The 27,548-nt window shown below is 37.1% G+C and overlaps 1 protein-coding gene across 2 annotated transcripts in view; it reads right to left on the bottom strand.

Moving 5' to 3' along the window:
* Nucleotides 1-2,915: 2,915 nt before the first annotated feature.
* The window catches only part of ADCY8 (adenylate cyclase 8), a 120,827-nt gene continuing 96,194 nt past the window's right edge, over nt 2,916-27,548 (bottom strand). The window contains exons 11-18 of one of the 2 annotated variants that reach the window (XM_072328473.1): nt 25,155-25,244; nt 23,510-23,682; nt 21,257-21,338; nt 17,038-17,196; nt 13,145-13,291; nt 7,193-7,285; nt 4,640-4,754; nt 2,916-3,527 (exon numbers count right to left, since the gene is read on the bottom strand). In XM_072328473.1, the coding sequence (XP_072184574.1) occupies nt 3,040-3,527; nt 4,640-4,754; nt 7,193-7,285; nt 13,145-13,291; nt 17,038-17,196; nt 21,257-21,338; nt 23,510-23,682; nt 25,155-25,244 (1,347 nt within the window). In that variant the 3' untranslated portion in view covers nt 2,916-3,039. The remainder of the gene's footprint in view (nt 3,528-4,639; nt 4,755-7,192; nt 7,286-13,144; nt 13,292-17,037; nt 17,197-21,256; nt 21,339-23,509; nt 23,683-25,154; nt 25,245-27,548) is intronic. The other variant, XM_072328472.1, reaches the window with a different exon arrangement.

The raw sequence follows: 27,548 nt of genomic DNA, 5'->3' as shown, positions 1-27,548 counted from the left end.
TCCTGCCCCTCTTTTCCATGCTGGTGAGGCCTCACCTGGAGTACTGCATCCAGATGTGGAGTCCTCAGTACAGAAGAGGCATAGACCTGTTGGAGCACATCCAGAAAACAGTCACAAAAAAAGTTCCAAGGGATGGAAGTCAATTTGAGGACAGGCTGAGAGAGGTGGAACTGCCCTGCCTGGAGAAGTCTCCAGGGAGACCTTATAGCAGCCTTTCAGTATCTAAAGGGGGACTATCTGAAAGAAGGGGACAGACTTTTCAGCAGGGTCTGTTGTTATAGCACAAGGGGAAATGGTTTCAAACTAAAAGAGGGGAGATTTAGTCTGGTATGAACAATTCTACCCTGTATAAACAAGAATCTCTGAAGATAGCATTGTGAAGGAAAGCTGAATACTGTAGTGATGTCATGAAGCCACGAAGTAAAACTAGAAGACAGAATGCATGAATAATACCTGCTGTTCCTTTGAAAACAAATGCTACAACAGGAAGTGACACTGCTGAAACTATAAGGCCAAACTATAAGGAGATGGAACAAGCAGTGTAATTGCTGGGATGACAAATATCAGCCTAATATAGACAAATAGTACTAAACAGGGATTTACCTGTGGCAGAAAGTGGTAAAATTCCTCACTGAAGAATTATTTATGGCAATGAACTAATTTGGCACATTCTTTATCTGGTCAACACAGACTCAGGCTATTTTAGCAGACAATTTTTCTTGGGAACATAGTTATGCTAATAAGGATGTTGAGAAGGATAGCATAGGAAGACACCCGTGTCTGTGATAAGAAGCAAGAGATTTAGGCCTGTGCAGAAACACAGTGGGGGTGCCCTCAATTGTGACAGTCTCCAATCATATCTAGGTAACACCTTCCACTCTCTGTTAATTGTTGTTACAGGGGCTGGCAGCAGTGGTGAGAATTAGAAAACTGGTTCATCTGGGATAGGTATTTAGCAAGAATTAAATGTTTAGAGAAACATAAGGACTGAACTCATATCCAGCAGAGAGATCAGCTGAGGAGAAGACAGGAGTTTAATGAGCTGTTTAAACCAGCCCAAACATCCTTCTTCAGGGCTTCCAATATCACTTTTAATGTGAAATTTGTTTAGATGTTTCAAATATTAACCAGTAATTTTCTTCCTCTCCTACAGCATCAACACTGTCCTGGATAGAGTGAGGGGCTCTGCTTCCAGGATTCCTACATGATGGAAAGAGATGATATTTGTGGGGTTTCACATCAGTAATTGACCTGAAATGAGAGCTCAGTTACTGGCAGCCTCATCACTGGATATAACATTTCAGGCTGCTTTTTGCTTTCTGTGCACAGACCCATCTTCCAGTGATATAATTTACTCTGGAATCTATTTGGTCATTTTTATTATTTTCTATTTCTGAAGGCAGAATTCAGCTGATTAAATTTTGTCTAACATAGCCATTCATCAGATTGCTTTACAATGAAAAGCATTATTTTTGCCATACTACAATTAAACAGCTTTATGTTTTGATGTCTTTTATTTTTAAACAATAGTGTCTCATAAAAAGTAGAATCAAGATTTCCTAGACATAATGGCCATTTTTACAAAAACGTGCCTAGTTCTTTGGCGATGCTCTCAGTACATCCCAGTTTTCATTAAGGACTGAGTAACAGACTGTAGGAAAGGATGGCCTGTTTCCACACAAATACATATGTTGTATTGATTGTGGACGGTCTCGTCTGGGGATTGCTGTGTGACTGCAGGTTCTGTTGCTTCCATCTGTGAATTATATGAAAGACAATTTTTACTGAGACAAGTCCAGCTACTTTGAGCACACGGGCTTGATGAGAGGTTCATTTGTGCAGTTCACAGCTCAGTATGAATTGCAGCACCAGTGCATAAAGGAAGCTGTGTTAAATATTTACTATTTTGAGGAAAAATTTGATTGCCCATCCTAAAATGATGTCATCCTCTACTTTTTTTGATGCAGGGTTTGTAGATGTAGGTGTGCCAGTGTTGTATCCCAGCAGGTCTGTCTCTGTTCTGTCACAAAAATCATTGAGAGTAAACTCAGTCATGGTCAACCTCTCTACAATTGCTGCAGTGGGGTAACCTGTCTCTTCCTCCCAAGGTATTTGAGTGGGAGTTGAGCAGTGAACTTTGTCTCATGTGGTGCTTCAACACATACTCATTTTACAGCCTGAAAGAGCCCTTCTTCTGGAAAAGATGTGACTGGAGAAGGGGTCAAGAGCTCAGCTCTGGAAAGTGACTCCAGAGAACTTGATTAGTTCTTCAGCAGGACAACAGACTGAGTTGTAGACCCCAGACAAGTCATCCGAGGTGGAGTTCCTTGGTTCCTAGGTTCCTTGAGCCATTCAAGATATCTTAGTACATTTGAGCTCTCCAAATGGAACTGACAGGCACGGCATAGTGCCTAGAGGAGAGCCTTGACCTCCTGGAGTGGGCACTAGATAAATCTCTTGTGGCTAATGACTGACACGATATCTGTCCCCAGTTGCATACACCTGTGCTTAGCTTTTTAGCTAAAAACACTCTCTTATCGCCCACATCTTCACATCTGGACAGTCAACTCACATTAAAATCCATTGGCTGTATTAACTAGCCTTTTCTTGGTTGTTACAGAGACCAGACAACTAGCTTACATGGGCATCGCTCTCCTTGAATATAACCAGAAGTGAGAAGAGCCTACCCAATCTTCTTCTGACTTTGCTTCTATCCCACGTGATTAACTGCCTACACAAGTTATGGTCCTCTTTTTAGGGAGTTTTATCTTGACCCTTTTTGTGAGTAACAGGCACAGCAGAGTGCTTACAGACCATGTAGTTGGACATTCAGGAGTGGAGAGAGTTGCTGACACCATTAATTAAAATAGAGAAACTGGAATCTCATAGAAATATGATGCCATGAAATAATCACGCACATTCTAAAAAAAATTAAACCCTTTTTATTTGTATATTTATTTTTATATATAAAAGAAATACAAAAACAAACAAACAAACAAACAAAAAAAACAAAACAAAAAACCACAAACAAAATGTTGATTATGGCAATTCAGTTTTGTCAGCCACCTCAGCCTGGGCTGCTGCTTCAGATCCACCAGGAGTGAGCAAAGTCCTGCGGTTATAATGTCCCTTTATGATTCCAGAGTTATTGTTCTCATTAAGGATTTGCTTCTGTTTTTGCCTGTTAAGAGACTGTACAAGTCCTAGTACAACAGCTGCTAATGAATACTGTCCAGTCAGTTTTCTTGGTTGTAAGATTAAAGGATTTGGTTGAACTCTTCCTAGAAGAAAATATGTTTTGATTTTTCCTTCCTGTTCACTGATGCCTTTGACATAAATCTCTCCTCGGTAGTCGAAGGCAAATCCTCTGTCCTTCAGGATCAGATACGTTTCTTCAGGCACTTGTATTCTGTCACTAACTCCTGTGCTGTCCATTCGACTTGCTAAATTAACTGTTTTGCCCCAGATATCATACTGTGGTTTCTTGGCACCGATAACTCCTGCTACAACAGAGCCATGACTAATCCCTATTGAAAAATAAATAAGTAAATAAAATAGAGAAGAAGTAGCCAGCTAAGCAAGAATGACTGAAAACCATATTTGCACTTCAGAATCAGCAGAAACCTAGGTCAGATACACTTATCATTAAGCCTAAGGAAAAGTTATACACAAAAAGAACAAAATAAGTTCAGGAAAGATAAAAACATGAAACATTATATCCTCAAAGCTATTTTACAGGTTGTCCATCACAGTGGAATTGCAGGGCTTATATATTGCCTGTATTCTGCACACTATTGCCAACTTTTCTGCAAGCTATTTCTTAAGCAGTAGGAAAAATCTTTCAGATTCTGCACTTCTTGAAGGCAACTCTAACAGTGCTATGCAGTGAAGAAACGACATTCTTATGTTCTATGAAGTGAAAATATTCATGTATTTCTATGTAGTTATTGCAATGCTACATTTTTTGAAACTTGCATAAATTCAAGGCAAACAATCAAACAGAAGAGAATACTTTTTTGTTGTTGTTTCCATGATGGAATTAAAAAAATGGATTTAGTGGTAGTGAGAAGCAACTTTGAAGAAGGATCTTGCAAAGTTTTGTTATTATTATTATTATTTTTTTAATAAATTGATTATAGAAATGATCTTCAAATATTTCTGCATTCATGCATGATAAATTCTTTGTAAGTGATCCACATTTACTGGGCACAGATGCATGTTCCCTGAAAGTTTTCTATGGTTCTAAACTGTTAGGATGCACTCTGAGACAGCACAGATAGTGATGCCAAAACCCTCCATGCTGTGACTGATGAACATCATTTTTTTTTTTAATGCTGAGCCTGTCTTGTTTTTTTGAGTGCTTTTTTGTTTTCTCAGCTGACCTAGACAACATAAGAAGTCATCAGGTTTGTTCCTGCTATGTGCCATACATTGAGGTAATCTTTCCATGACCCATCACATTGAGATTTCATCCATTCACAGCAGTTTAGAGGTGCTGCCACTGGGACAGATCAGGTCAGAACTGGAATTCAGTTTTTCTCCAAAACCATAAGTACTGCACACAGAGTTTAGAGTGAGCTACTACTCCCTTTTTAAAATTTAAACCACATTTTAATTCTGATGCTTGAATAATGCTTACCGATACGGAGCTCGAAGTTGTTAAATGAATGCTTGTTGATCTCCTGTATACTTTCATTCAGTGCTATGGAGAAGTCAGCTAGAGCACACAAATGCCCCCATTTGTCTTCACATTGCTGAGGAGCCATTAAAAAACAATATGTTAGAAATGTATTGCATTTGATGTAGAACAGATTCCATCGATTCCTATCACATAACAAGTATCTTACAGATTTTGAATCCGAAATGAACAGTTTCACTGTGCTAGATCAAAGGGAGGTTGGGTACTGTTAATGGTAAAGTAATGCTTCCCACTTATATAACAATGCTTGTATACTTAGATACAGAGAAACTCACTCTGAAACACCAAAGAAATTCATTTCCTATCAAAAATCAGAAAGGAAATCACAGGAATTAACAATGCATATGAATTCTAAGGCTGATGAAATATGGAGAGGATTGGGACTGGCCAAGGAATGTTACGATATCACCTTATCTATTCTGAATCCAATTAATTCTTTCATTAAACAAATTTCCAATCCATAAGTATGAAGCACTGCAAGCACCACCTCACATCATGCAGTGAAGCTCTTTGCCATTTTAACCATCCTTGGTATTTAAGCCTGATCATAAGAATCTCCCTTGTATCAACATTTTCTGTTCACAGCATGCTCATTTCTTGTCCGCATCCTCTTTCAGTTCAGAGTATGCCATCCTCCCTCAGCAGCCCTCAGCTTTCTGACGCTGAGTCAGTGATACACTTACATGTATGAAAGCAAGTATGCTTAAAACATATGTACAAATTTCATTAGACTACTACACTTTTACAAAAGATTGACCAATCACTGTTGAAAATGCAGTAAAGATTTTCTTCCTTTGAATTTTTACCCATATTAAGAGCAAAAAGAATTGGTTAGGAGATGTGTAGCAGCAACGTGCTGTTTCTGATGTTTACATCTTTGCTCATCTCTGCAGAGAAGCAATTTAAAATGGAACAAAGTAAGAAAAAAGTATCATGCATGCCTAGTTTTATGGATTTCTATCTATCAGCCTTACTTGTTACTCTGCATGTTGTAGATGCTCAACTAGCTACACTCCACATGCTTTATAATATATTGTAAACAAACAATTTTTTCTTCAGACTATAAAGCTCTGGATGCTGCTTTCCTGGTGTTTGTGATCAGTGTGGGCAGATGTGATTCCCACACAACTGTTGATATGGGGCAGCACAGTCTTGTGGTGCTCTTCCTTGTGATCCGGCTCTGGTTGCCAAGCAAGACAGATCTTGGCAACTGTCAGCTTCTCACTGGAAGTATTCTAGAACCTCATCTTATTCCTCTGGGGACCCCATTTTCAGGCATATGCTTGAGTGTAATTGTGAGTATATTGATGTTATCTGGTTTATTTTAGGTTCATGATTGGGACTGTGCATGTGTCCTCTGTGGCTGAATTTTAATTGAGAGTCCTGTTTGACAAAAACAGGACTCTTGGTTCTCTCTGTTCGTCTTGGTGGATGCAATCCAGCAGTGTGCACTTGCAGCCTGGAACGCCAACAGTATCCTGGGCTTCATCAGAAGAGGGGTGGCCAGTGGGGAGAAGAAGGTGATTTTCCCCTCTGCTCTCAGCATCCAGGCCTGGAGCCCACAGCCCAGGAGGGATAAGGAGCTCTTAGAGCAGGTCCAGGGGATGGTCACAGAGATGATCAAAGGGCTGGAGAACCTCTACTATGAAGAAATACTGAGGGAGTTTGGCTTGTTTACCTTGTAGAAGGCTTTGGGAAATCTTATTGCTGCCTTGCAGTACTTGAAGGGAGCATATAAGCAGGAAGTGACTTTTACACAGGCAGATAGTGATAGGGCAAGGGGGGAAAGTTTTAAACTAAAAGAGGGGATATTTATGTTAGAAATTATGAAGAAATTCTTTAGTTGGAGTGTGATGAGGCACTGGCACAGGCTGCCCAGAGAAGCTGTGGATGTCCCATCCCTGGAGGAGTAAAAGGCCAGGCTGGATGGGGCCCTGGGCAGCCTGATTTGGTGAATGGCAACCAGCCTGTGGAAAGGGGGCAAAACCGAATGGTCTTTACATTTCCATCCAATCTGAAACATTCTGTGGTTCCATGATTTTTCCCTTAGTTTGGTTTCCAATTCTGATAGTGAGAGCAATGTGCAAACTTCTGGTTTTGTGAAGTTCCTCAGTTGAACTGACATATCTGCTTTGTCCTGATGTACAGTTTATTATCCTGTTTAAAAACAAACAGCTACATCACTGCAATAAATGTTTAAATGTGACCTTGCACTTGCCTAAGTATGCTGCTCTACTTTCCCATCACAGTAATTGAAAGGAGATCTTTTTCTCTCTAACAAACTTAAATTTGAAGAAAGAATCCATATGGTTCCTGTTCAAAAAACAAATGGCATTTCAATTCATCAAGAACTGCAACTGTTTTTGCCAGAAGCCCCAAATGTCTGTTTTCTTCAAGCAAATATAGCTCTATGAACATTCAAAAGATAAGACTAACAATCTTCAATACAATCACATAAAAAGCTTTGTGTTTTAGAGTAGACTCTTCCCTTACCTGTTTTTCAGGTGACAATCCTGACACAGCCATGTATGTGCTACCAATTGTTTTAATTTTTTCAATATCCTGGAATCTCTCTTCACCGAGTAGCTAAAAGCATGTTAGAAATAATGATAAGAAATAAATAAAAGCCATTACTTCTGTAACTTTTAATGAAAAATACTCGTAGTTATGTGTATATTCTGGTATACAAATATAAGAACACTTGATCATTTCAAAATATTCCAAAACCTCTTTGGTTAGATTTAGTGCTCTTGTGGAAACATTTCTGGTGATTAGGCCAGTCTTGGAGGTAATTCAATCCACTTATTCATTCAACAATCATACACATTCAATGGAAGGACACAGATGCCTCCAAGCACTTGTTTGGGAGATAAAGTCCTCCTGCAGGACATGCTTCTTTTAACTACCATGTTTGACACTGGTACACTCATTGATCAATCAGTCTGTGCTTTTGTTAAGTATATACCCCTTCCAATAGAAATGCAGGGGACCAATGCATACTGCTAAGCATCAATATATGCTAAGTAGGCGCAAAAAATCTTATCAGATTGGGAATCTGCAAGAGGAAGAATAAATTTAGCTTAGTGACTAGAGCAGCAGGTGGAGTGGGAATGACGATTTGATGCTTAGTCCAAGCCCACATTCACAGTTTAACATAGAACTTTGCATTAAATTTTGGCTAGAGCCTTACCTTCCTTGAGAAACCTAATCCCACCTTGTGTTATGAACTCGACCATTGACAGCAGAGCTTTATATGTGATGTGGGCACATATCACCTCATCACAGGCTTTAAAGATGTGTGTTAATAAGACCCTGGGACACTTCAAGATAGATAGGCAGGATGATATCTAGTAAATTCAGGCATCAATGTGGTTATGACCTCTCCTGAATGATCATTCCCTTTCCCCTCTCAAAAATAACCCCAACTAAAACATTTTGCAGACAACAAATATAAATCTTCTAGTACTAAATATTCAACATAGTTGAAATTTAAATGAAAAAAATCATGCTGTGGTCAGGCAAAAAGTTTAAAGAGGCTCTCCCCACTTCTTTTATACACTATCACACATTCTTTTTCTACACTGTGGACTTGGGTTCCCTGTCAATTAAAAACTAAAAGCATTATTTTGTTCAAAGGGAGAAACATACCAAAGGAATAACATGAAATATCCCTGGCCATTGAACTAACCACATTGTAAGTCAGCCAGAGCATCGAGGTCTTGGAAGCTTTGCTGTTCATGTGCAGATATGGCACCATCTGCCTCTAAAGGGAGGTTGCACAGCATTGTGCAGGGGACACAAAGCCATATGGTTAATGGCTCTCTTCCAAGTCAAGAAAGTCCAAAAATTTGACACATTTCTCATTTTCTTCTGACTGCCAGAAAAGCCCATTATCTGTATTCCTCTCCAACATAGACAGTTATTCTAACAGCTCCCTTAATGAAAGAGAATGTTTCTCACTGCTCTGAATCTGTGAGCAGCAGATTTGTAGAGGAAAAATGATCTTGGTTAAAAACTACCTATGTTTTCATTTCCACATGGTTGCTAGAAACAATACCAAAGAGCACAATCATAGTATCACTCAGGTTGGAAAAGACCTTAAGATCAAGTCCAACCACAACCTAACCATACTACCATAACTAACAACCCTCTGCTAAATCATGTCCCTGAGCACCACATCCCAATGGTTTTTAAACACATCCAGGGATGGTGACTCAACCACCTCCCTGGGGAGCCTGTTCCAATAATATGGAATGTATGATAACTATTTAAAAATTATTCTTAGAAAATTATTCTAAAAAAACCTATTGCCAATCAGGCAATTTTGAAGAAATAATCTCAAGTTATCTCCTTCTCATGCATGATTGTTTGCAAATCTCAATTTTTTTCCTGCTTCATTCATTTTGTTTGTTAAATAACTTATTTCCTTTTTCAGATAGTGCTTTATTTACCCATGACTTTTGTCAAAGTATGACAGGATGATGAATATTGATTTTGAGGGAAAATAATCCCACTCTATTCGTTGCAACACTTTCCTACTGCTATTTGTTTCAACACCTTAAATAGACTCATGAATTTACCAGGAAAGATCAGGAAACATATTCAAACACTGCAGCATGGTTGAAATCCAAAAAGAAATGAATAGTTTGATGCTGCAGTTTGTGTACGGTCAAATTATACAGAGGCCAGACCCTGTGGCATATGCATGTATGAGGTAGTAAAGCAGAGAACATTTCAGGACATCCCATGTAAATGCACTGTAATCAGTGAATTCTGAAAGCAGAATCCTGCATGGTGCTGAAACCCTTACTTGTGACAACATCGTGTATTAGAATCTGTTGTTATAAACACCATGTAAATCACTGCAGAATAAAGGATAAAGGGGGAAAAAGAGTCCATGAACTAAAAAACTCTTATTAAAGCATAAATCCCAACTGTACTGTAGCTCAGATACATAAATGCTAGATTAAAATGGATAGAAAGAATATTACATTTCAGAATAAAAAAACAATCCATCAGTGCTCATAATCTTCAGGAAAAAAACATTCCAGTATTATTTTTTGGTACAGCATGTCTAATAACTGGAGTTTTGCCTGTTATGTGCTATTTTAAAAGCTGCAAATATAAAAGTAGATTTGCAATGTTCATGTTTGTTTATTGACGTATGAAGTGTTCCTTTTAGTAGCTCTGAGCCAGATTTCAAAATAGGAAATTATGTAAAATTGTATTTTGTAGACTTAAGAATGACTTAAGTTGGAAGGGACCTTCAAGATAACAAGTTCCAACTAGATGAATACAACATCCCTAGTACTGTTAACTTTATAAGGAAACGTGAGGATTCACTGTATTAAATCTGACTTGTAATTAGGACCTTAATTCAATTGTCTAAATATAGAAGTCTAGCATCATTTAAAGCATACTTTCTGTTAAAACCTTCAAACTGTTGCTTCAGGATAGTATAAGATTTCTGATGGTGCAGCATGGGAGCTGCCAATATCACGTGTTTGTCTCAATCCTTGTCAGATATGTCAAATGGCACTAAGCACCAATGTCCCAGACTCTTGTCCTAAGAATTCTACATTTGTATATCTCTGCAGAATTGCTCATGTGATGTTGATGATCAGTGTATTTCCATAACTAGTACATCTGCTCTGTTTTCAAGGTGCACATCTGTGTTTTGCTTCTGATTCTGTATTAAGATAGTAGATAATCTCAGCAAGAAATATAACAAAAAGCAGAGCGTAGTGTCATCATTTAGTGTTAGTCAGTAGCTGCACGGAAGCATTACTGTCCCTGATACAGTGGTTGCAAAATATCTTCTGGTTCTTTTTCCATGGCTAGGATTACTCCCTTCACAGTGGTTCTGTCCTGCATATCACCTTTCAGGTCACTTAGACAGAGAAAACTAATGGCATGACCATGCTGGAGGTAGGTTAGCAGTCATCAGGGGAGCACATAATTTAATTTACTACCCATACCAAGAACATATCTATTATTCAACTAAACATATCTGAGACATAATACAGTTCCTAATTAGGTCCTTTATTAGTTACAGAACAGGTGTCAGGGACCTGAATGATTATCATGTTAGAGCTTTTGATGAAAAACTTGTCTTCAATAATCACCTCAGCAGCAATGAAATTCTGCTGTGAAGATTACATGAAAGTGCATGACAAGATATCTTAAATTAATTCATAGCAATAGGCTTTGCATTAAGTTTGAGCCATAATCATTTTAATCAGATCTGGAAAGAAAAACAAAACTATTAATCAGAGCACGCTGACAGCTGTGCAAGATCTCAGAAATGAGAATGAAGTATTTATACCTATAGGGAAAACAGAGCAGAAGCTTAGGAGGAGACAGACTTGTTCCTGTAGAATAAGAGTTTAGTTTTCTGCTGAAACGCACAAGGATTCATTGCATCTGTGAATTCTTATATTTCCTACTGGCAATTTTAGTAACTGTTCATTTGTAAAAATATACCCTCAATTTCATTGTGTCTCACAGTTTGGTACACTTGATCCTCATCCAGTTTTCATGAGCTAGCACTCTTTGAACTCTTCCCATGAGGAGCCCCAGGATAAGGAAGAACAAAGGTGTAGTTAAGCCCCTAACCCAAGCTAATAATTAGTTTCTATCTTTTGGCTTGATTCAGGTGTCTTTGTTTTCTGAAAATCTCAGGAAAGCCAATTATTCCATTTTATACCTTTGCCTTCCAATCACAAAATGAAGACAACTACAGAAGTAAGGTAAAATAAATTCTTCAAAACCTCTGAGAGGCCTTAAATACTAGCTTCCCAGAACCGAATAATGATGATAAAAAGTATTGATATCTTTTTGTCAGCGTTATGTCTTCCATTTTTATCTCACTCTTCAGTGACTTTCTCTGAAGCCCTTGGAGTTGCCTGTTCTTCAAAGCAAAATGAATCAACACAAAATAAAACAAAAACCTTAGGCAAGATCCTCAATGTGAGACAGGTGCTTAAAGTAGAACTGAAGTACAACTAAATAAAAAGAGAAAGAAAAAAAAAAAAAAAAAAAAAAAGAAGAGAAAGGACACTAAATCTCAGATTTTCATTGAACTGTAGTCCCTGGAGAGATCAAAAATCTGTTGCTGCTCAGGAAAAAGTTCTGTATAATTTATCTATGGACAAAATCCTGATCTGGAAATCATATTCCAAAACTAAGCATTCGTTCTTGTTTTCTCTCAAAAGCTCAGTCTCAATGAATTGAATAGTGCCTTTTGAGTTGAGAACCAAAAAAAAATAAAAAGAAACTAAGAATGAAAGTGTTCTCACTTTTCCAAAGTGAGATGTGAAATCCAGATCAAAGATCCTTTTAGGGAATAAACTCATTCCTTCCACTTTCTTGAAGTGCGTCTTAAAATTAAACCTACAAAACACCCCTAATTTTTCCATTTGGTACTCTATCAGTATGCAGGCAGGAATTAAGAACACTGTTGAGATGAAAACAGATAGAACATCCTAGGATATGTGGGTTTTTTTTTAGTATTTCTCAAATATTTCTTGCTATCCAGGTGCTCACTCCTTTTCAGCCCACTTTAGTGACATTGGAACAGATTGCCTGCAGAGGTTGTGGATTCCCCCGCCATGGAGGAATTCAGGGCCAGGTTGAACGGGGCTTTCAGGAACCTGGTCTGCTGGGACATCTTTGCCTATAGTGGGGGGACTGGAACTAGATGATCTTAAAGTTCCCTTCTAACCCAAGCCACTCTACGATTTTATGATCTTCAAGGTCTCTTCCATCCTAAGCCATTCTATGATTTTATGATTCTATGATTCCTCAGCTCTCTTTCTGATATTAGCATTGTTTACCTTCATAATGGACAGGATACTTAAATAAACAGTTTGTTTGTTTGATTGTTTGTTTTTAAATGCCACTTCCAATTTTTCACCTCCTACTCTGAATTCCTTAGCAAAAGAATCAGCTTAACATCTCTATTACTATTTGACCAGAGAAGTGACATTGGTAAAAACGTCATCCCTTTTGTTCTTAACTCAGTGTTTGATTCTGTGCTGATCTGACTCATTCACTGCCTTCAAAATAATACCTTTACCAGTTTAGATTTGGATCATCATTTCCCAGATATCTTTACCCTTTCTTCTTCAGAATACAGGCATGTTCTACCACTAGATACGCTGGGGCAGGTTGTGGTTTTTATTATATATGCACATATTCAAGTAACTATTGTTTTCAGTTTATCTCCCACTTTAGACCAAAGTTTGGCAAGTCTAAATCAAAAAGCAGACAACTGTAGTAGTAACTGAAGTAAAAAACAATTAAACAACCAGCCCCCCCCAAAATAATAATCTTTGAAAATTATTTGAAACAAAACAGCAAATTTTATAATTTAGATTGACTGATTTGCTGTTTGAGAACTTACTATTTGGGAACTATCAGATTATCTTAAATAGTTAGTCTTACCTCATCAAAGTCTGCAATGATTTCATTCAGCAAACGTAGACATTCTACTCCTTGGTTATTCATCTCTGTCTGGGAATAGAAGTCAGCAAATCCAGGAATAGAAGCAAACATCACACCAACAGCATCATAAGACTGTGAATACAGTTCCTAAAAGAGCAATGAAGAAAACCAATTTGGAGTGGAAAGACAGGAATGAGAAAAACATTCTCTGTGCATAACATTCACAGCTTACTTGTTCCATGCACAGTACCTTAATAACAGAATTTAGCCTTACGATATTGTGAAAATGATTAGGAAGGTTCAACAGGAGGAGGCTGACAGCTCACATATTTTTATCTTGGATTTCATGCAGGTTTTGCTCTTTACTCTAAATTCTCCTTTTGAGGTCAGGGGCTACACCATCAAAAAATCACAGAATCATAGAATCATAGTATGGCTTAGGTTGGAGAGGACCTTAAAGATCATCTGGTTTCAATTCTCCTGACATGAGCAAAGTTGCCAGCCACCAGGTCAGGCTTACTCGGGCCCCATCCAAAATGGCATTGAATGGTTCCAGAGATGGGACATCCACAGCAAACTGGGTAACTTGTTCCAGCATCTTACCACTATCTGAGTAAAACATTTCTTCCTAACATCTAACCTAAATCTCTCCTTGAGCTAAAAATGTTCAACTCCTTCAACATTTCTTCATAGGAGAGGTTCTCTAGCCCTTTGATCACCTTCATGGCTCTCCTCTGGACCAATTTCAACAGCTCCACATTCCTCCTGTACTGGGGACACAGTACTCCAGATGGGGCCTCAAAAGTGCAGAGTAGTTCAAAACAGTCACCTCCCTCTCCCTGCTGACCACTTCTCTTCTGATGCAGTCCAGGATAACAATGGCCTTCTGGGCTGCAAGCTCACACCACTAGGTCATGTCCAGCTTTTTGTCCAGCAGGACTCCCAAGTCCTTCTCTGGAGGGCTGCTTTCAGTGAGTTCTTCTCCCAGTCTGAACCAAAGTCTGTGATTGTCTTGACTCAAGTGTAACACCTTGCACTTGGCCTCGTTAAACCTCAACATATTCTTATGTGCCCACTTTTTGTGCATGTCCAAGTCCCTTGGAGTCATCATAAAACTTGCTGGGGGTACATTTGATCCCACTGTCTATGTCACTGAAAAACATTTTGAAGTGCACTAGTCCCAAGACAGATCCCCAAGGACACCACTCACAACCAGCCTTCACCTGGACATAGAGACATCAACACCTCTCTGGCTATGACCATCTAACCAGTTCTTCATCTGCCTAATAGCCCAGCCTTCAAATTCATATCTCTCCAATTTAGAGATAAGGATGTGGTGCAGGACTATGTCAAATGCCTTGCACAAGTCCAGGTAGGTGACATCAGTTGCTTTTCTTTGTCCACTGATGCTGTTATTCCATCATAGAAGGCAACCAGATTGGTTCAACATGATCCACCCTTGGTGAAACTACGCTGCTTGTCTCAGATCTCCTCCACATTTTCCACATGTCTTAATGTCTCCTTCAGGAGGATCTGTTCCATGATCTTCTCAGGAACAGACATAAGGCTCATCAGCTTGTAGATCTCCTTTTCACTACCAGATTTTAATCTGAAAAAATGATTGGTTCCCATCCTGCCCTTATTATTTCCTCCTCCAAAGAGCATCTACAGTGTTATGGTAATCGTAATCTGAGGACACTTCTGTTTCCTTTCATATAAATTAATACACAGGCTAGTTTGTTGAGGCTTACAAAAAAGAAAAGAGAAAAAAAAAAAAAAAAAGACAATATGCAATTGAAGAATACATGCTGAGACATGAGCTTATACTAGGCTCAGATTTTGAAGACAGAAAACATTCTGAGTTTTCAGCTTCCCGGGTTTTCTATTTTTGGTAAGAAACATCAATACTGAAATAATGTATCCTTGAGAAAATGCCTATAGTACACATTTGGGAATACATTTTTGAGAGCAGAAGTTAACATAATGGTCAGAATTGAACTGCACGATTGATTGTACTGAGATCCGGTAGATGCTACAGCCAGCAGGCTCACACATACATCAGTACAGTAACTCTGGGAAGTAGTCTTACAAAAAAACAAAAGTTGAAACATCAGCAGTGATGCATGGGGCATGTTTGCTTTTGAAGGTTATCATGCATATGTGCTTACGTGAAAAGATGTATAAAACCAGACACGTAATTCCCTGAGAATCCATAATGCAGACATGATGCAACACCCTCATACTTGGTAATGGGTTTGGCTCCACTTGAAACAAACCGTACTAACCTGGTTGTTTTCACACAAACATTTTCTCATGTGAAAAGCAGTGTTCTATGGGAGCTTAATATCCACAGGGTGCAAAATTCCTCAAGAGGATGATTTTTAAAGTGCCTTTCCTTGTAGCTCCTAACTATGTCATCTTCCCTTAGGTGCTATTTGAAATCACGTCTTCAGAACACAGTGATTTCTCACTGGGTCTAATTTGGCTGCTTATATCCATTTTCAAACTCTACAAGCAGAAAAAGGGAGCCTTGAATCTGTTTCACTGCACAATTAATCGATATGTCGCTGCTGGCAACTTGAATCTTGAAGTATTTGTCACGTCTTTGTTATAAAATGCAATTCTCAAATTTTATCATAGAACAGCTTTTCCTCACAGATGTTATAATATGCATTTGCCTTATTTCAGATAAGGACTAAGTGTCTTACTGCTGCTTCCCCAAACAAATGCTGGCTCTTCTTAAATCCCATCAGCATCCTTTCTCCAAACACAGCCTTAAGAATATTCACAGACTCAGCAGAATATTTTACTGAGTTTTCTTCCATCTGACTGACCTTCAGCCACATCTTGAACTTAACAGGGCTTTTATGTGTGTACTGCAAACTTTCTATAGAAACACAGACACAAATTATGTTTCCAAAATGGATTCTCTAATTGCGCAAAAAAAAAAAAAAAAAAAAAAAAAAAAAAAAAAAAAAAAAAAAAAAAAAAAAAAAAAAAAAAAAAAAAACAAAACAAAACAAAACAACCATGCAGTATGAAATGGCAAAAATACACTCTTGGGTCTGGAGATGCAGGAAATTTTGGGTCGGTTGCTGGCTCTTGTACAGGTTACTTGCATACTAGCTGACAGAGCTGCAATATTACTTCTGCAACACGAGACTATTTTAAAGCTGCAAAGTTATTTTGTTAGATTTTTACATCTTTTTTTAAGGAAAATTTTATTTTCCCAGAGTCATATGCTCAGAGGGATCTTTGAAGAATGCCATCAGAAGCAAGAACATGTGGGACAAGATTATCATGGCCTTTGCCTAACTCCAAAGGTGGAGATTTCACATCCTCTGTGATCCCCTGGTGCAGCATTAGACCACTTCCTGGGTGGAATTTTTTTCTTGCAGCTGAATGGGATTTTTCTTGCAGGAACCTGTGTCCATTCCCTCTTATTCTTCATCTGAGAAGATCTTGTCTCTTTCTTCACTATAACTATATTGAAAGCAGTTGAAAGCAACAGCAAGATCCTCCTTCATCCTTTTACTTTTAAGGTTGAATAAACCCAAATCTCTCAGCCTCTCCTCATCTGCTGTGGTGTTCTAATGATAGAGGACTTATGCTGAATTGCTTTAGTAGATACGTGTGCCTCATTCTGGGAAATCTAAAACTGAAAGCAGCACTTCAGATGAGTACTAGAAGTTCAGAACACAAGGAATAATAGTTGCCCTTGACCTTAAAAATCCTTTTTTTTTTTTTTTTTTTTTTTTTAATAATATGGATCAGATACAAAAAATGGGTAATATTTGTGTATGGAATCCTACTGAGAATTGTGTACAAATAAATCTCTAATGTTTCTGCTCTAGTTCTGCTAATTAGATATCAGGAATAAAATTGATACATACTTCATTATCCCGATCCTTCTCCAAGAAGTGACGTGCAACATGACTGGGTAAAATATTCCGTAGCATATTTTCATTGTGCTCCCTTAACTCCTTCATTTCATTGATTTCTTCTTTTGCTTGAACACGCCACAGAAAATCCAGCCTTGCAGTGTATTCAAGCTGTAGTTTCAGAAAGGAAAGAAAGGCAAAAATAAAGCCCAATAATATAAGAGCAGACATCATATTGTCATCCTGGAAGGCTGCTCCTCTCATATATAAGTGCTTCGATAATGCTGGAAAGGTTTTTGACTTAGAAAGAATTTCATTTCATTGACAGGAAAAGTGTTGAGTTTTTGAGAGAAATACTAGGACAAATAACATTTGTCGTGTTGCTGGTACAGTCAGTGGATAGAAAGTTTCACTGTTATCTTCCTTTTAAACACCTCTTTGATATTTAAACTAAAAATAAAATAAAATGGATTCAGACAGGAGATTCGATATTGGAACATATTGGTCTGAAGTAAATATGTTCTTTTCATATATGTTTTCAGATGAATTGGGTTTCATGATAAAATAACACAAGTGTGATTCTTCATAGCAGAGCTAGGTATTTTACTACTGGAGGAACTAAATATTAACTATTCAACACACTTTCAAGGAGGATTTTCAAGTCTTTAGCACCAAAATGAGATATTTCTAGTGATGGGAAATGCATTTGTTTTTTCTTTTAAAATATAGTGAAAGATACATTATCTATCTGGAACCTCCTTGAGTACTCTGTCCCTGTTCCATTATCATAGACAAGACCAACACTACCAGAATGTTTGGGTGCATTGCACTAGAAGAAAGATTTCAAATTTGAAGGCAGATGCTACTTTAGGTTGCAAAAAACCTGCACAGGGCTAACAAGATACAGTCTCATTGGAAGTGATGGTAATATATCCTTGCATGCTGTAAACTGAAAGAGGACGAAGCTGCGAGACTTGAGATGTTCTAAATTGAGATAATGATTATACATTCAGCAAAGTATCATATTGCATCAGCAAATAAATGCATTTTCTAATTGCGAGATATATCAAATTGTTTGTCAAAAGCTGCTGGAGTAAGGAAGTTGTTGGGATGCAACTCATTTCCCAAGCTGAAGTAAAGGGCAAGTCTGCAGCGGTGGGAATGACTGAGAGAAGGTTCAGGCATTCCCAGTGACAATTGGATCCACTTTTTTATCATCAGCAGTGACTAACGCAAAAGCTCACATCTCTTGAGAGCATCTCTGAGGAGAAGAATTTCTGGGTGTCAGTTGATGAAAGACTCAACATGAACCAGCAAAACTGTAGGGTTAAATCTTGGGTTTAGAAATAGAATGACCACAGTATATCTGACCACAACATTAATCATGAAATGATCAACTTTTCTTGTAATGCAGTGTATCCCTTAATTAAGCACCTTAAATTTCAATAGTGAACGAATAGGCAAGAACAAATTTATTACCAATAATGCCTATGTCCTGTATATGGCATACAATCCAATCTCTCTCCAGGCAATTGCAACTTTCAAGGAAATCAGGAAGTAAGGATCAACATTTGAAAGACAATATTTTTCCTTTAAGAATGAAAAAGGAGAGGATTTACATCACAGAGATAAATATTCATCTACTGAAAAGTGTCTAAATAAGCAAATATCCTTTCCTCACTAAACTAAAATCTATATAGAAAGATCATTGAAGAGACCTGTGGCATATCAGAATTAGATTTGTACCTTTGTCGTTTTTTAAACTGGAACAATCTCCTCTGTCTATTTCCTTATGTCTACTTGTTTTCCCAAGTATGAAAGTTAAAGGGGTGATGGTTTTTGCACATAAACTGCTGTATAGGGACATTTGTTCTTCTCACAGGTCCTTGTAGAGCTAAGCTACAGCCCTGACACCACCGTGTAAAAGCAGTCTGTGCCTGCCCTGTCAAAGTTTAAGCTTTCCTTCCTCCTGAAGAGCCCCAGATGAAGAGGAACAATCAGTCAACATGTGCCTGCAATAGAACACACATCTACACCCTAAAAGAAATAAGAGGGTGTCTTTGGCTTCTGTTTCAAAGGGTCTCTTTTTAGGTCTAATTAGGATGGAGGGAAAGGAGGGAGTGAGTGCTGTGGGTAGTTTTGTTCCCTTTGCAATTGTTAAAATGTTTTGTGTTTTTTTGTTTGTTTGTTTGTTTTAAAGCCATAGTGATTGCACTCAGATGATAGGTTACTTACACTGTGTGTTTTCACTGCATACCCAGCAGAGGGGACTATATGCGGCATTGTATTTTCATAAGATTTCAAGGGATGCTTTAAGTTCTACTTACGTAATTAAAAGACATATCAGTAAATAAACACATTTTAGTATAGAATAGCTCTAGCCTCAGTACTGTTCACAGTACTTATTTTGTGTAATGTTCCTCAAGTTTATCTTTCAGAAACATTGTTGCAAAATATGTTCTACTCACTAAAAATTGAATTTCCAATAGAGAATTAACCTATCTAGCTTGATGTCATATATCAGTTACAAAAGTTTAGCACAAGAGAATATCTTTATTTCTTGACAGAAATACGGGTAAGTTTTAAAGAAAAATCCGACTTTGATTAGGCAGGCTCAGGTAATTTTTTCTTGATAAGAGTCTAGCTTAAAATTCCATGGTGGGGATCAATTTTAATTTACATGGGATAAAGAACAGTAGAGAACTGTCAGAAAAGAATTGTCCAAAAGATCTTTTTAATTATTATTATTATTATTATTATTATTTATTTTGTAAAACCACCTATAATGAGACATGACTTATGCAATTCTAATTTGGAATACTTCTGCAGTTTGTGAGAAGCTTGTGAGAACAGCTTTATCGGAGTTAATGAGTTTTCCATCAGTTCAGATGATTGAAGACTTTTTCTTTTTAATATGCTCTGAATTTTTACTTATTTCTTTATATTTAAACAGATTGTTTTAAATTAACTCTGTAATAAGGAATAAAACAGCTCTAGAAAGTGTTTCTGAATATTCTTAATTGATAAACTGGCCTTATGAATCATTTGGGATAACATGCAGAAGTAAGCACATATCAGGGACCATTTCCAAGTACAGTGTGGGCGTAGCTACCTTGTTTTATGGGGCAAGGAAGATTAATAGATTGTAAAAAGGAAGTGTTGTGCTCACAGACCTCTGGGCTGGAGAATAGTCTCAAATATCCTCAGTCAGGTTTTGTAAAATATAGACATTTATACTCATTTGTGATCTGGACAAGCATTGCTTGGATTCGGTCTAATGTTTACAGTAATGTTAACTCAGTGTTTTCTTTCTAAATACTTACTCTAACTTTAGAGCAAGTATAATTACTCTCCAACCCTTTGAACTGTATCTTTGCTTATGCTAAGAAATTCTTACCCTTCTAATACTACCTCACTTAAATTAGGACCTACAAATGCTGGTGTTAATCACCCTAACCCTCTTCAAGAGGGTTGAACACGCAAGACCGTAAGACCGTGTCTAAAGTGAACTGTCACTGCTGCTTCCTTAAACACAATGGTCCTCTTTGTCTCTATGTGAACAGAAACTGCTTAAAGTCAGCATGCTTGATACACTGTAGCGGTTGCCAGTCAGAAGCACTGTAGAGGAAGCATGCTGCTTGCAATGGCTTTTGCTCAATGTATCGGTTAGTTTCAATATTATTTTGAAATAGCAGTTCCTCAGTTCCTTGTCAAGGAAATCAGTTCTAAAACACTGAGACATATACGTCCTTGTTAGGATGTAGGACCAGATGAAAGTGGTCCATTGTCCAAAGAAGTCAGTGCTGATGCTCATACTTTGTATCTTCACATTTTTCTCCATTCCACAAATGTGTTTTTTCCCTTATGAACATACTGAGTCCTGGTCTTCATTTTCATTTTATGCCTCCTTAAGTGCACTGAAGCAGACAGATGCCCTTGGAACTGTACAAGTACCTATGATAAATGAGGTCTCATTTGATCCTTAGATTTATATTAACTGCAATATAACTTGTCTGTTGCTGAATACAGAACTGCACATGTTCTTTAAGAATGCCAAGCAGTGTAGGAAGCAGGCTTTCTTTATTCAGATTCTGCATATGATTTATTAAATTGTTAAAAGTCATGTTTTCGCATGGATAAAAAGACAGTTGGTACTCTGGAAGCAATTATTGTTACATCCTGCAATTGCAAGGGATGTTGGGAATGCTTAAGGCAAATTTGTTTACATTACCTGTTGACCGTGATAAAATACAGCTAAAAGGAACATTGCCATCAGTAGTAAAGATGCCTCCTTTGTACCCAGGAAGTCTGTTCTGAATAAATAAAGAAAAATAAAATAAAATGTAGTTATTGATTTGTCAGCGTTTATTGTAACTGTGCAGAAAGTTCATTCTGTAATGCACCTCGAACTTTTTCTTCTTCTTTAAAAAATATTATTTATTTGAAAATTTAACCTACAAATGCATAATTTCAAGAAGACAGGAGTGTTATTTGTGGTCCACAAAATTACTTAATATATCTTCAAGTCTTTCATACAAGACATTGATTAAAACATTAAAGAGAACTAGTCCTAAAATGGAGTCCTTCATAACCCACTAGCGACAGGCCTAAAGCATGTTTTAACCCTATATACTGTGATGTTTTGAGCTTGACTCATCAGCCAATCATTCAACCATCACTTTCTGTTTTAGTCTAGCTGCATGCTGGGCATTTTGTCCAGGAGAATATTGTGAGAACAGTATTAAAAGTTTTGCTGATATCCAAAAAGATGACATTAGGTGGTGTCTCTTGGTCAATATCAGGTGATATTTGTCAGAGGAAACCTAAGATGATAAAAAAACCAGAGTGTGAAAAACAGACCTTGATGGAAACTAATTCAAATGGAAACTTGCTTGTGAGAGATCTGACTAAAGTGACCCTGTGGCCTGATGAAAAATTTACAATAAGGTATTATTATGGGATGAATCAATAGTATAGAGCGAAACATCCTTATATAGAGGCATGAAACGTCTTTGTTGTCTGCAATTTGAAATCCAAGTGTTCCCATTTTGAAGTTGTGAAATATGGTGTCCCAAAGATTTCATCCTAGAAGGACTCAAAGGGCAGAAGCCTCAAATGTAGAAGTTACATATATTTGTTATTTAATATTAAAGCAATATAGTAATTGCAGAGACAGATGCCTTTCACATTGGGTTGCAATACTTTCTGTTAAACTAATTAATATCGCTAAGCAAGTAGATAAACTTCTGGAAATAGAACCTTCAAGCTTGTGCTCCTTAACATTAAAGGTGAAGCTCAAGTCCTTGCTCTGAGTATGGAGCATCTCAGCTGAGTTTCCTACCTCCTGGATTGCTGGTTGTTCTGAAGAATATTTCTGGCTTTTTCTTCCTCCTCTGGTCTAAAGTCACTGAAGACTTTCATTGCCAAGGGGAATACAAACTATACTGAATCCTCTGGAATCTTCATTAAAGGGAAAACTTTCTTTGACACGTTTGACTCAAGAAAAGAAATTAAAGACAGTGATCATGATTTCTACTTCTAGTTTAAGCTGTTGGCCAAATTATTATTTTCTTACTGCAATCTGTCATATTTTGGGGGCTCTGTCATGAATATGCTATGTGTATAGATAAAAGAATTACAACTCAAGTCATGAGCAACTTGGCAGTGTAGGGAGCCGGAAAGGAAAGATATGTGTGCAGAGCCTTACAGTGTTAAAGATGTAACCACTGTGAGAACTACTTCCACTGAAAATCCTTGTTTGTTTGTTTGTTTGTTTGTTTGTTTGTTTGTTTTTCCTTCTGCAAATCTTCAGTTATTTATTTTTTTTGGCATGCACTTTTTACACAAAGTATCAAATAATAAAGACGTTTATCTGAGCTAGAAAAATCACTGCTGCTCTAAGTTTAGAGATATTTAGCACTTGGTACATGTCTGTCCTGTCACTGCCTTATCACCTCCTCCTTCTGGGAAGGATGCCTGGGAGGAGGAGTATGTCCTTCAAATGGCCTCCTACAAAATGTTATAATCCCTATATTTCTTATATCTCCGAGAGTCATATCTTAATTTTTGACATCTATACAGGTAAAATCCTGCCCCTAATAATCAGTGATTCACTCATATTTGCCTAATAGGAGGTATAAATTTCAGTTAGCACTGTTGGAGTTTCCAGGACTAGAATCCAGTGATCTACACAAAACATGAACAGACTATGAAAGACAGAATAGATAATCTCTGCTTAATATTTAATTATTATCATGAAATGAGCATTTAAATAAAAAGACTTGAGGAAAAAAAACCTCACAGCATAAGTGTTGTTGGATTCATCATTGCAACCAATGGTATTTTTAACTATGATGCTATCCAGTACGTGTGTAGTCTTGCAAGACTTGGACCTTATTTTTAAATGTATATATATAATTCTATTTTACATACATACAATTTTAATAATCATAACCAGTTTCTAAAGAAAGCTGTGAACACTTACTCTCCATTGTGGTTTAAGTGGTCGTATTGAAGGAAAAGTGAAGCATAAATAGTCTCAGTCAGCAGAGCGTAGATTGCAATCATGATGAGAAGTACTGCCAGCTTCAGGACAGAATTGAGACGAAGAAAGACTGCACAGGTCACCATTGCCAGCACACCAGTGAAGACAAAATACTGAACAGAAAAAAACACAGTCATAACTTTTGGCTATCAGGGATTATATATTCACTCCATAAGTATCTACATAAATGATCGAATATTCATAAATATCAAAAAAGGTTTGTCTCAGATTTGGCTCTCAGGTATATCTTCTTAAAGTGCTTGAATGTTCACTTAAAAATCTTATTTTGCATGGTACCTCCACATTAGCAGAAATCCTCATATTTATTGCAATTTCTCACTATTAGAAAGAAATGGGCATCCTGTATTATGAAAGGAGGAAAGTGAGAGACGCTGTATGTAGTAGCATGTTATTTAATAGTCAACTGAGTGAGAATCATTTTTCCTCCCTTAGATTCTGAATTTTCACAAGGGTTACATTAATCGGTATAGGAGAATTATATTCCTGCTTTATCCTTCTATTCTATCTGAAGAGAGGATAAAGTGCACAGGTTGGGATGTATTTTCATTATTTTTATTTTTAATATTGCAGGTCAAACACAGCTTAAAATGTAATGCCTGGAAGTTTTATTCACATTTCATTTTCTAATCTCATTATCGTCTCACGTTTCTCAACAATTAGTCATCTGTCAAATTCAATCCATACACCTGATACTGGATATAGAGAGATAATCATCTCCATGAGTTATTCAGATTTGAAATGGCAACATCAACACCCACAGTCCAAATGTAGTTTAAATTAATTCCCACAATAAAGCTTGTGACATACGCATGACCAACCCATTGATTGTGATATCTGCTTGCTCATCATAGAGAAGATTTCTTTGTTTCAATGGAAATTTATAATCACTACATTAGAATGACTGCTATTTTTGCAATATAAGAAATTTTAGTCTCCTCTAGCTTCATATGAATTAAGTAGCACATTTTATTGAGTTGGCATATTCAATCATTGTTTGATGTTTTTCAAATTATTTTAAAATATACAAGACAAATAGCAAGAAGCAGAAATGCAAGTAAATCTGCTGCTCACAAAAAAAGAAAGCTGGATGACTTATTTTGGTCAACCATTTCCTAACAGCTTTTCTTGTCATTGTTCAGGAGTGAATGAGGATAGCACTAGCAAGTCAGGGCCTCCATTTTCCCTAATAATTTTTAATGAAGAATCAAAGTTTGTTTTGACTTCCAATGAAATGTGGGTCTTGTCGCATCTTGACATCTCACTTCTACTCATATTTCAGCTCTGTGCTGTACACTGTCTATGTATTTCCATAGTTCTTGTGTGAATGGGAAGAACAATAAAAAATATCTGGGTACATAAAGGTTCCGGTTGTAATGTTCTGTTAAATTGTAAGATTGATTCCTTCTGTAACCCATATCAGTTTTTCTACCTATGTTATGCTTCAGCTTTACAGAGCTATTGAGACACCTGACTTCACCACCACTACACAGGTCACTGATTCCAGGTAGTAGTTATGTAAATTTTGTCATCTGTGCCACAGATTCAAAAGTACCCTCAGAAGTACCTCAGGATAGGAGCAGATGTCTGAAAAGGATGCAGATGAATTGAACGTCTGGTTCTTCAAAGGTACTGGTTTGTCAAAATCACACCATAGCTGTGAATAAAGAAAGAAAAAAAAATCAGGGATGTATTGTGCACTGGTGACTACGTGGCTGGTGGCTGGGTCTGGCTGATCTACTGCTTTCTGTCCCAGATTCCTAGCTTCCAGGAAAGACTAAATGGACAGCAAGAAGAAAAGAGGGGATGAAAGGGAAAAGAAACAGCTATGGATACACTACAGTCATTCTAGGATTCCTATGCAATCTTGTTCCCAAAGTGGAAAAATGAGCTCCTCTGACATCAGACTCTCAATAATTACTCCCTGAAATGTGTATACTATGCTACAAATTATAGAGAAAAATTATTAAAATGTGAACATAAAATCAGACAGCATTTGTACAATTTCTTTCAGGTAGGGTTTCCTGCTTATTTGCTATAGATGTTATCCTTCCAGGGAGGGGACAAAATCTCATGACACTGTGCAGAATTGGCTTGGGTCAAGCCATAATGGGGTCCCAGAATTGTAAGTGAAACATCCAGAATGGAAGTAATTGAAAAATGCTTCATTATACAATAGTTTTGAGAATTGTATTCAGAAAAAATTCAAAAAATATTGCTTTTTACTCCTCAGGCCTGCTATTTTAATAGTATTTCAAACTAGCTGTATTAAATATAAACAAAATGGTAGTTTTGAGTTGTAATACAATAAGGACTAAGAACACAGGAAAAAAAAAAAATCATTAAAGGTTTCATATTTTGACAGTTAAAGCAGATGGAGTTTCCTGTCACATGTATTAGACCAATCTGTATGTTTATACTAGGTCACTGCATCAACCTCTTGTATGCAAACTAGTTCCCCTGGCCCTCTTACTAAGAGGTTTTTTTTTTTTTTTTTTTTTTTTTTTTTTTTTTTTTTTAATGAAGTCCAACTACTTATTATTAAATTCTAATGAATTTTGAACTTTGAACTCTCTTGTTTGATATTTCAGTAACTTCATCATCTCTGCATTGCACCAACATTTTCTAGATTGTGCAGCCTTGCATGACAACTGATAACGATACCCTATGCAAGTTCATGAGGCGTGCAACACCTCTTTGCAGGTCAGAGTTCTGTGACGGCCAGTCTGGGTGCCTTTTTAAAAGATATTCAAGACCAGAAACTTTTTTTTCATTTTTTTTTTTTTTTTTAAAAAGAATGTATGTGATAAAGTGAACTATAGAACCCATCTTCCCACCCCGTGAAACCAAAGCCTTATGGCCCTTCTTAGAAAGCATCCAAGTCTTACTCCATTACAGTTGGCTGAATTTTCAGTGGATGAACACAGTTGAATGACTGAGCTGCATTACTGGCTTTTAGGTACATGTCGGTCCCTACAGAATGTTGCAGTTCACTATATAGAAACCAGTGTCTTCACAAAAGTCACCTTTTTTAGTGCTCTACAGGAAATAGTTAGAAAAAGTTAGAAAAAATCTATTATTATAGTAGAATTTTATCATATGAAATAGTGAAATTACGTAAATACTTTGGTTTCATGAAGAGGTGAGGACAAGAAAACTGTTCCTTGTCTTATAGATGACCACTGGAATAAGAGTAAAAACAGTTACATTTCCTTGACTGACTTTGGATTACCCATTCCACAGACTTCAACAGAATCAATCCTCAAAAATAATCAACAATAAGCAATGGAGAAAATCTTGTTATCAAAATACTCTTAACAAATAGAGTATAGTCACCTTGTTCCAAGGGCAAAATTCATTACATCAAAATATTACATCAAATTCAATTTAAAATCCTCTAAATTCTACAGCACTCCTTAGTGATATATACTATAATGCACCAGTGTTGTTATCTTTAGGAAGCTTTCAGTCCTGTCATTTACCATATGTATATTTTCTCAGTGCAGACATTCTTTCTTCAACTGATTCCCTTATCACAAAGGAACCAAGACAAGTGCTGAGTCCTCACATACTGGCAATCTGGACAATCAAGGATGAATGACAACAATACAAAATAAGACAAACTGACATTTGTTAGCGATATTTGTTAGCAAAAGGTGACACAAATCAGTGGAGTATCAGATTTCAGTATAATTTCTGCAGTTATATACTAATTGTAATTATTACAGGATAATTATCATTGCAGTTGTGTTGTAGTTGCTATTATTTTATTGTCATTAAATGCTCTCTTGGTCTCATTCATGAAGAACAAAGTTCAGCTGAAAAAGCACAGCTAAACCATAAGCGAAGGGTACCCCAGGATATAAAACTGTAATGAACGTGTTATTTTTTATGTATTGCTGTGATATTTACTTTCTTCTTTGCATAGACTTCAACATCTAACAAGTCATGTAGCCTGACT

Source organism: Excalfactoria chinensis, chromosome 2 (assembly GCF_039878825.1).
Source record: "Excalfactoria chinensis isolate bCotChi1 chromosome 2, bCotChi1.hap2, whole genome shotgun sequence".
In the NCBI taxonomy this organism is placed as follows: domain Eukaryota; kingdom Metazoa; phylum Chordata; class Aves; order Galliformes; family Phasianidae; genus Excalfactoria; species Excalfactoria chinensis.
Note: the sequence above shows the minus strand (reverse complement) of the source record. Positions and strands in the feature narration are given on the sequence as shown.